A 10863-nucleotide genomic window follows, 5' to 3' on the forward strand; every position below is an offset into this window, starting at 1 on the left:
GACAGAGGGACCTGCAGCAAGCAGACACGGCGAGGCCGAGAGGTGTCTGCGCTTCCCCCCAACTTCTACAACGAGCCCTGGTCTACAGCACCAAACCATCGGCCGTGAGAAGCAGCGACCACCCCGTTACTTGTACGTAGTCCTGATTTGGGTTACGGCCGGGTCCCGGCTCTGAGGAGCCTGCGCAGCTCCCCGAGGCCAGCGGGATGCAAGATTTGCATCCGAACGAAGCAGCAAGATCAATCCGGAGAGGCAAGGGCGGGGTTGGGACTTTGGCCAGGCCACACGAAGTTAAAAAAAATCCCTAAGCGCTGGCGATGGCCCGGCCAGGCAGGGTCTCTGCCCCCCAGCCACCCCCGCGCAGGCAGGAGCGGCAGTGGCCAAGTCTCCATCTGCTCCAGCTCCCTCCCGGCGGCACGCTCCGGCCCCGAGCCTCGGCCGCGCCATGCATCAAACTGACAGATACCAGAATTGCCTTGGAGAAGCAGTTTTATTATGAAACCGAGAATGAAATGCAGTGTTTGCCCTGGCACACTACAAAACATTTCAAGCAAATAACCAGCGAAAAGATGATGAGCCAAATAGAAAATACATCTTACAAAATCTGACATACAAAAAAAAAAAAAAATCAGAAACGTTATTACATTAAATCAGGAAGGAGCAAGGGAGCTTCGATTCACTCAGCCACTGACAAGCCAAGACACACAACGTAACCCGGGCCCCGTGGCTTCTAGCTGCCCTTTGGGAAGGTAAACAAACGTCCAAGGTATTGCTTAGAGTCACCGAGGGCACGCGGACGCAGTCAGACTGCAGACATTAATGGAACAGAAGCGGTTTGAAGACTTCTACATTAAAAAATATATATATATTGCTTATTAAGAATCAGGTATAAGCCTCTGAGAAGCTCGATTTGTACACACACCCGCTGTTCTCTAGCATCTTAAGGAACCAAGCACGGACAAGGCAAACCTCTCTCGAGGTTACGGTCAGAAATAAGAATCCTAGGACGTCAGTCTTCAGACAAGAGAAGGATTTCAGCCACAATGCCCACCTAAAAATCCAAGCAGACAGACAGATTTCTGCTTACGCCTGGGGCCGAGGTATCTGTGGGAGGGAAAGCTCTGCACAGGGTGGGAGATGCAGCGGGAACCAACACTTGCGAGTGAAACCGATTCTCTAGGCAGGCAAAGGAGGAAAGGGCACAGGCAGCTCCTCTCTGCCCCAGCGCCGCCGGCTCTGGGGTCCTACACTTCTCCACTGCCACCACTTCTTCCACCCACACAAGCCACCCCGGGGAATTGCTCTTTACAGCTCCCCAAGAACAAAGGTGCTGCCTGAAACCCTAAAGCAGCAAAAAACGCTTCACGCGCTGCGGCAGCGCTGCCTTTCACGTGCCTCGGCCAAATTTTTTTCCGTAATTTCACCGAAAGGTTTACGGATAACGCAGCAGAAGGAACCGTGTTCCTGCACAGCTACCAAGAGCTTCCACCCTCAAAACACAGGTCCCAGGATAACGCCGGTGCTCCCCTGCACCGCCTGGCAGCTCGGAGAAGACTGAGGCTCCTTCAGCAAGTCTGCGAGTTAAACCAGCTTGGCAGCTACTCTGAGGCAAAGAGAGGACAAGATAAAATCCAGCCTGAGAACACACGTGGGACAAAGAGACTCTGCTGGTTTGTCGTTTAAGGAGAGAAACGTATCACTGACCTTAGAGGAACCTGGAAAATGTGGGCGAAACACCACAAGCCACAGAGGGCTTAACAAGGCGGGATAAATGAAGCGGTGACAACAGGCTCCACTTGCAAATGCATTGCTACGTTTTCCTCCTTGTTTTAGGACACCAGTCTTGATCTAGGGTTAATCGGCAATTCTTGCTCTGACAATTCCCATTAGCCTCACTCTCAGTCGTGAAACTGCCCCGCGTGTCAGCTACCACACGCGCCACTTCCATTTTTGAAAACACGAGACAATATAATTGAGAAAATCCTTCCCTGACGTTCAACCTGTCAGATCTCAAGACGAGCCAGGGGTAAGACAGCAGAGATCCAGAGCAGGACTCGTGTAATGCATCGTGCTCTCGAGACGAGGCGCGTTCTCGTCCCGGCTGCTGGGAAGAGACCAGGACACAGCTGAGCCTTGGGGCCCGATTTCACAGGGTGGAGGAGGAGAGGACCAGGGCAGCCCGAGAGGTGGAGAAGGCATCGGACGGCAAACAGACACCACACTTCAAACCTTAAACTAGAAAAGCATCTGCCGAGGGCAGAGCAAACCCTGCTCTATCTCCGTTCCTCAACGTTTTCCCTTCCTCATCGCACCGCAGGCACTGCGCTCCTACCGTTGCTCCATCTGCCCGTCTATTTACCGGGCAGGGTTTGACTCTCCCCTGCACAGGCGTTTCCCAGCGGCACTCGGAGGGCACCGGGACACTCTGCATCTCTCCCTGCCGGACGATACCTCCGGTGCAAGCTGCTGCGAATGGCCCCACCAGCAGCTGGGAAACCACCGGACCGCGGGACTGCGGGCTACCGGAGACGCACCGAGAACAGTTTCTTCTTTTTGCTCAACTTTTCTTCATTTTTAAACTTCGTAACTTGAAAAAAAACCAAGTAGCACAATCATACAACTACGGGGGATTCCCTGTCTACTCATCACTAAAACCTAGAGAAACAGTGTGGGAGTGAGAGAAAGTGGGGGAAAGAGAGAGAAAGAGTATGCACGCACTCGAGAGGCACACTGCAAACGGGCTGAAGCTAAAAAGGACCGGCATCAGACGATCCCAAAGCGTTCTGCTCTTTTCCTCTTCTTTGCCTGCAGAGAGGAATTACAAGAAAAAAAAAAATCAAAACCAAAGAGAAACAAATGAACAAGTTCTTTAAAGTCTCACACAACCCGATGGAGAATTTATTACATGTTTGGTATCGGTAACAATGCCGGAGCTCGGTGGCTCCGGCCCCTTCCTGAGTGCATCAACGCCACGTTAGCTCAAGGGAGCTACAAAGTTTTTATTCTAACCTTGGGACAAAGAGTGCCCCAAAATCAAGTAGCAGAAATATACAGTGCCTGAGATACAGTGCTGCTGAAGTCACTTCGTCTTGCTGGCAATGCGCTACAAAGGGGCTGAGCTGGGAACAATGACTACTTCAGAGGCCTGGAAACCCTTCCAGGCAGTGGGGAGGTGGGAAATGTAAAAGGGCAAAGGGTTAACACTCTCCTATTCATGGAAAAGGTGAGAGGGACACACTAAAACGCATTAAATATACTATTGCGTCTCTCAGATATGCCTTTAAGCCGATACACGAGGGGCGTATAAATCTTAATTTTTAGCAGGATAAATAGCCCGGGGGCAACAGAAGCCCTAATCAAGAATCTCCAGGGGAAAGGTGCATTTGAGTGCACACAATACCAGTAAAAAGACCTTTTTGTTCCAGGCACAATCTCCAAGTGACCTAACGGAAAAGCATGGAATCCCTCGCCCAGCCGCCCCCTCCGCGCGGGCCGGAGGGGCTCATTCTCCCATGCTCGGCAGAAGGCTGGGAACGCCGCTCCCCGCTTCACGCAGGGCAGCGTTTCTGCAATAAACCCAAAACAAAACACGCACGCACACACAAAAAAAAGCCCCTAAACCCCACCTGAATTGCTGAGATTGCTCTTAGGAACCAAACAAAACCCACTTCTTGTCTGTCGAGCCCAGGAGCCATCTGGTTAAGCAGTTTCCAAGACCCAACACTCGCCCTGCCGCAACCTTTGCCGTTCGATTGTTAACGCAGGAGTCCCCACCCCGGAGGGGTCCCTTTGTCCCCAGGAGAGGGGTGCCCGACTCTGGCTGATCCGCACTGGAGCCGTATTTATGGGGCACCGTAGGTGTGCACGGCACTCCCCACCTAACTTAACGTAGGGGCTACTGCGCCGGAGCACAGCCTGCGTGGTGACTTGGAACAATTTGAAGCAGAAGAAAGCGTAAAAGTACATAAAAGAGCACAAAATTGCCCTGAGGAGCTTACAAATTTAAAAGATGGGCCAAAACCACGGAGGACAGAACAAAGCATGGAGGAGAAAAGCTGGAAACAGGGTCAGCATCTCAATCCTCATTATACTGTAGAGTCTCCGGGGATTTATTGATGAAGACCTACAATAGCATCCAAGGGGAAGCAGAGGGTCCAGAAGCATCCAGGACACAGGGAATTACAGGGTACAAGGAGCAGGTAGAGTGAGTCAGCTCAAACCAAGGGGAGGGGGAACCAGGGTGGGAGAAACTGGAGTAGAGCAGATGTGCCCCCCGCCCCTTCTGGAAGCATCCGTGCCATCCCGCATGAGGAGGACCTGGATGCCGACACGTGCTGGCACGCTCCCGTGGCTTGGTAGGCTCCAGAGCAGCCTATTTCAGGCAGGAGCCAGGGGAAAAGCCGCAACAGATCGGATGGCAGAAGCTCAACGCTCACTGCCAAGGAAAAGAGGCTGAGCGGCCACAGGAGCGCACCCACCCACAGCTCGGGGTCAGCCCCGCGCCAGCGTCGGGGACCGGGGCTCCCCGAGGTCCCAGGTGTGCGGAGTCACGCTGCCACCCCCGGGACTGTCGCTGCTCCCCTCAGCATCCTCGAAAATGTTTTACCTCTGTGTCCTCTGTAGCTCCAGCCCCGGCTGAACTCGTTACAATGCCAAACCGCTCCTTTCTCTTCTTCAGTTTCTCGTCTTCTTCACTCTGGCACAAAGAAGGACAAAGATTTATTTTGTTGGCAATGCCCCAGCGTGCTCGTTTAATGGTAGATCGTGTTCCTACCCCCAACTCCTCCTGCAGTCGGCTACCAGAGCACCTGCTAAAAGTTGGAGCAAGGCAGCGGAGACGCCGAGAGCGGAGCAGGCTTCTCCTCTGCCTGGGCAAAGCGCGCTGCCCACAGGGGATGCACTGCATGGGGTGGAGAGGAGCTCCTGCAGAGCACGTCAGATAACGTGGGTGGCTCTGGGCCTTCAGCAGCGATCGACGAAGACACACAAGGGCAGCGTCCACCTACCAGCCCGCGGCACGACCTCCTCAAGTAAAGCCCCAGCCCCCTCAAGCCTGCCCATCGCTACAGCACCGGATCATCTTTGCTCTGAATTTCTTCACACTCAAACCCGAGCACGAAGGAGGGCGGAAGGAAAGGACAGACGCTCGTCACAGCTACTGCGACAGGGCGCAGGCGGGCAAGTGCGAAGGAAAATCCAGCCTCAGCAGCCAGAACCTCACCTTCGTCTGGATGTGGTCTAGGAAGGATTTGGGGGAAGCATTTACAGCTGTGGCTGGGACCGGAATGCCCTTGGGAAAGCGAGCAGTAGGAACCTGACAGTCACCCCCGCGGTACAGATGCTGTGCCGCTTCTCTCGGAAACACTCATTTGGAGACGGAGGCTCAGCACTCACCCTGTCTTCCTAAGTCTCATTTCATTTATTTCCAGCCCGAGCGAGCATTTCCCAGAGCCTTCCGATCCCTGCTTCTCAAGGTTCTCAAAAAAACCTGGAGGCTTTTTACCTCTGCTGCCATCACCCACACTGATGTCCTGATCGCCAGTAATAGCCAAACCCATCATCGCCCGGAAAAGCCTCAACGCGTCCATTTTCTGCGGATTTATTCCTACCTCTGGCTGTTTCGTGCCTCTTTCAGGCCATTTCTACAGTTAAGGCTGCCTGATTACTTTGCTAGGCTCCTACCACTTCTCCCTCCCCTGTCATTAAGTACATGTCAGAGCTCTCCCTCCCCACAACCCATCCACTACATCTCGTTATCCAGGGAGTGCGGCTCACGCCCAGGCTCTCGCTCGCCGAAGGGTCCCCGGCCTGATGCACGGCTTCCCACCATGTTGAGGAAGAAGAGGTACCAACGCCATCGCCTGGGGTTTAGAGCAAGGGGCACCAGGCAGAAGGAAAACAAGGGCACAATTCCCAAGAAAATACGCTTCAAGTCCCAGTGCTCCACCTGGATCAACTGGAATTAGCCGGCCAAACAAAGGGATCAAGCTGGAAGCTTATCCGTTTAAGCTCGAGCAGCCATCAGCAGCCAAATTTGACCGAGAGAGGCACCGGGCACCCCGTTAGCGAGCAGCGGGGTAACCTCCCCGTGTCAACACCTTATATAAACGAGGCCACCGCGACCTGCTCTGCACTATTACTCCTGACACGGACGTGTGTTGTGGCAACAGGGCTGGCTGAGGCGTTTGAACCGAAAGCTCCGAGGTTCTCACAAGCTCCAGCTCCGTAGGAAGCCGCCAGCAGCCGTGGCCCAAACGCGTTTGATGCCTCCCCGTGCGTTCCAGCCCCTCACCGCAGGGACGGCTGCCGAACGCCGTGGCAAGCGCTGGCAGCCCCGCCGAGCCCGCAGCTTAACCTTCCTTCCCAGAAATCCTCTGCGCAGGACTGTTTTAAGACGGCTCCGGCATTAGGACACCGCCACCTTCGCCCACCTGCTCTATTCTGCCGGTCCTCCTTTCCGTGGTTTGATAGCGAAGCTATGAGCAAAGGTTAAACCACCCTCGGCCCTCCCCAGTCCCACTTCATGGAGGAGGATGGAGGGGGACAGCAGGTATGCATCTGTCCTAGGCTCTCGTGGGGGAGCAGCCGAGAGCCCTCTCCCGACCCGGCACCCAATCCAGGTTAGGATTAGTCCAGCTTTCGGGAAGAAGCAACGTCCCAGAAAAGCAGCAGAACTTGAGGGTTGCGAACAAAGGGCAGTGGGAGGGATGATCATCACAGGGACAGGGAAGAGAAGAAAAAGTTGCTCACTGGAGCAGCACAACCTACGCACAAGCTGTCGCCACACAAAGAAAATCCAACCTGTGCGACAGCGACATGAAGCAGGCTCTTAAAAACCATCACTGCTGCCCGCGTGGTTTAAATCCTACGAGCAAGAGGATGGCCCCAAAGCCACTTTCAAGAAGAAAAGCGCTGTGTCTTTAATAAAAGGACAGGGGAGGCTCCTAGGGACTGCACCGAGCTGTAGGTTTTTATTTATTTTTTCGGTAAGCCACCCCCATGCCTCCCGCCCCCACCACTGCCCTGCAGGGAAAGCACATAACCGTCCTACTAAATCAACACGGTCCTAATGATCTCGCTCACTTGACCCCCTAGCACGACAGTGTCAGATGCAAACACGCGTACAATAAACTTCACTCCATCTTTAGCTTCTCGCTGACAGGTTTTGATTCATGGGGTGCTGAAACCCATCTGAGGAAAATTACCTCTATCAAAACGCTGCTATCTCTGCATCTATCAACCCCTGGTAGTGCCCCGGGGCCGTGCTCCGGCGTGCAAATGGGTGCACCAGCATCTGCAGGGAAAGCTGACCTTTCTGGCAGGATGTCAGATTTATTTTCTAACCTTACTACTTCTAGGCTTGTTCCCTTTGCACTCACGCCACGATAGTTATTTTGTAGTTTGTCTACAAAAGCGGGGTGGGGGAAGGAAGAGGGGGAAAAAAGCTTTTATGAAGGACCCCAAGCCCTGAAGCAAAGTCCTTCCTGCGATCTGGTAACAAGGGAGCATTTACACAAGCGCATGCACTGTATGCAATCCCAAAGCTTTAATTCTGACCCCTAAATTTCATCTGGGGGACCGCAGGGCGCTGGCACAGCTCCGCCCGGGGCTGCTGTCAGTAACAGCATCCCACCACCACGGGAATCTGCCTCGGGATCCGCTTCATCTCTGAGCGAGATCCGGGCTCCCTCTTCGTCTGGAGTGCCCGGTCTAAACCCCACAGATTCCTGGCACCGAGGGAGCAGACTCTGCACCACCCCAGGCAGAATCAGGCCCCTTTGTCCCCAAGGCTGATGTCCCCAAGCTGCTGCCTGCCCTCTTCCAGGCAGGGACAACTAGAACTGAGCGGAGGGATGAAGAGAACCAGAATGAGAGTGCCAAGCGAGGAAAGGGGGCTCGCCCCTCTGCACCACGGCGTTTCAGCGAGCCCCGTGCAGCACCCACAGAAATCTCGGGCTTCAAGCAGTCTTGTTTCTCTTGAAGCGAGTGACACGAGTGGGGGAGCTCCCGGGAAGAGGTCCCGAAGGGCAATAGGGGCTGTACAGCTCCAGCCTGGAAGAGCGCCCGTCAGCGCTGATTAAATCCAGGTTTAACCGCTTGTCCTCTGCCTCGTATCGCTTATTCCCAAAAGAGAGAAGGATCCATTTAAAAAGAGGATCGTTCCCTCTCTCCCGGGAGAAGGCAGAAGTGCTACCGCTGGTGCTGGAAGAGTTAATGCCAAAAGGCATTAATTCGTGGTTTCCATGGTGCGCAGAGCTCTGGCACTCACCGCTGCCCTGCCAACAGAGCGGATCCCCGCTTGGATCCCAGCTCGGGGCAGGCAGAGCACAGCTGGTTACCTTTGAACACACGAGCTCCCTGCAAGGGAGATCTCAGCCCCTCGCTGACAGCCAGCCTGCCGCTCTCCTCTCCCACCTGAGCTCGGCAAGCTGCAAGCAGCAATTCCTGCAGCGGCGGAATAAGGAGCTGCGGCAGCAGTGCCGCGGTGCGATATTCTGGTTAACTTACCTGCAGGACTCAAACTTTTAGAGGGGAAAACCGCACCGTCGGCCTCGCTCTTAAAGGGCGGACAAAAGTTGATCCCAGATCACCTAAAAGCATCTCACTGCCTTTGGTGTTCAGGGCAAGAAGAGGAGAGCCGCCCTCGGCCCCCAGCACCTACAAGCTTCTAATAAATGATTCATCACGAGCATCCCTGACCTCCGCAGCGAGCGAGCGGCTGCAAAGGACGAGGCCAAGCAAGGCCCCACCACCCATTAACACACCCCTCTCTGCTCACAGCACCCAGGTCTCAGACGCGTAGATTAAACATGTGCGTGCTATGAAATGAGACTTCAGGAGTAACGTTCAGGCTCATCCCGAGCAGCGGGGTAGGGAGAAGGATGAAGAACCAGCCTGGCTCTCCGGCAGACCCTGGCACAGATTCAGACCAGGGGAAAGGGACCAACGCAGGGGAGATGCTCCCCGTGTTCAGCTGTCGTCTGCAGCTATCCCGTTGTCAGATCACAGCTCGCTGCCCTGCTTTGGCCAGGCTCATTGCACAATAACAGCCACGTAGAAGATAAGGCAACGGCCTTCTTCAAAGGGGCAGCTCCCCGACGTGCAGGGAAATGACTTGCTTGGTGCACCCACTCTGTATTTTAAAAGCCCACGTCGTTACGAAACCTCTGCCCCCGAGGCCAAGTTTCATGCTGCATGGGCAAAGTGCTTCTTTCTCCGCAGATTAAAGCATCCCCAAGAGGAAACTGCTCTGGATTTGCAGATGAAGCCCGGAGTATCCTCATCACAAATGCAGAAGACAGACACGAGCCTCCGTAATCGCATCCTCGGTGTTTTCATTCTCGGAGAATGGAAGGGTGTGTGCCCAATGTGTGTATAAAACCGGACCCTTCTGGTCACTCTCCTGTATCTCGCCGCAGCATGACGGATGGCAGGATGAAAAGCAGAGCCCCGAGGCTTTCAGGCGATGGTAGATTAATGATGACATGGCCTTGACCTCCAAAAGGTAAAGGTTATGAAACACTCAAGGGTAACTGGGCTTCCAATTTCATACCCGGAGGGTGAATGACAGCAACTGATGGTTTTATTCTCAGAAACACTCCAATCCTAGGACGCACAGCTGTCACCCACCACCTTTTTGAAATTCATCTCAACTATTTATTCCTCCTGTTTCTTTCCTCTCGCAGGCTCCGAGCGCTGCTAAGTCCTTCTGGAGTCGATGCTCCTGAACACCAGCAAGCGTTCATTAGGGGACGGGAAGCAACAGGGAAGCCCAGGGTTTATACCAAAATATTCCACGTGTGCCTTACACCCCTTCCCATTTCCATTTTTCCATCCGCAAAATCGCCTTTCCTGCAGATCTCCGCCTCAGAGTACACAGAGCAGGGTGCAGGAACGAGGAGCGATGCTGGGTTTCGTGCTCCGCTCCTCCAAAAGCCCGACGAGACACAGGGGTGATCTCAAGCTGCCCCTTTCAACCCAAGTCAGCACAGCTCTTTCATCTCCAACAGCACTTCATGCTTCCAGCCCAGATTTGGAGCTGGTCGCAGAGGGATACGCGCTGAGACTGAGCCAGCAAAGACAGTCACAGCCTTCCTCCAAAATACCGCCAACGCGAGGACTCCACTTAGATTAGATACATGCGGCAGGAATATACATTAAAGTCCCTATCACAGTCCTTACACAAACAGCATGTTAGTGTTCGAAGGACCCTCTACTCTGCTGCCATGTAGGAATGGCTTTTAAACAGCACAGCTTACACAAAAATCACACAACAGAGGGGGATCCAAGGGCCCCAACACATTTCAGAAACATCAAACACAGCTTTATCTCCACGGGAAATGGACACCAAACCCCCAGCGCCAGAAGCTCAACTTGGGGATTCAGAGAAATGTCCCATTCCCCGTCTCACAGCGACAGGGTGGTGACGTCCAACACAGCCGGGTCGCACCGACGGCCTCACTCCAACACACCCCAGGCCAGCCCATGCCCCCGGGCGATCTGCGCACTCCCTGCTGCCTCTTCTGGAACTAGATTACAGAATTCATCCAGAAAGCCACCAAAAGTTAGAGCAAAGCTTGATCTTCTGGCTCACTTCATCTGTTAAAAACCTACTCGAAGTGCCTGGGACAGGTCTAGTGCAAGAACAGACCAAGCTGCAGGTGTCTGGAGATCTTTATTTATAAAAAGAGATGGGAAGCATAAAGAGCACGAGTTGTTTAAAACGCCGTGCCTGTTCTGGTTGTACTCCGGGGAGGTCCCGATTTACTCATTCACACTAATGAAGCCTGAGCCACGCAGGACCAGTGACCGGCTGCTCTCTCGGACTAACTCACCTTCTCAGCTATGGTGGGGTTTTTTTGT

General features: G+C 53.9%; 1 protein-coding gene across 1 annotated transcript in view; it reads right to left on the minus strand.

Annotated features, from left to right (window-relative positions):
* Positions 1–2674: 2674 nt before the first annotated feature.
* SARNP (SAP domain containing ribonucleoprotein) overlaps positions 2675–10863 on the minus strand; it is a 25974-nt gene continuing 17785 nt past the window's right edge. Inside the window, exons 6-7 of the mRNA XM_009572157.1 lie at positions 4607–4696; positions 2675–2805 (exon numbers count right to left, since the gene is read on the minus strand). Coding sequence (XP_009570452.1) covers positions 2764–2805; positions 4607–4696 — 132 coding nt within the window. The 3' untranslated portion in view covers positions 2675–2763. The remainder of the gene's footprint in view (positions 2806–4606; positions 4697–10863) is intronic.

This window comes from Fulmarus glacialis, unplaced genomic scaffold (genome assembly GCF_000690835.1).
Source record: "Fulmarus glacialis isolate BGI_N327 unplaced genomic scaffold, ASM69083v1 scaffold24982, whole genome shotgun sequence".
Lineage (NCBI taxonomy): Eukaryota > Metazoa > Chordata > Aves > Procellariiformes > Procellariidae > Fulmarus > Fulmarus glacialis.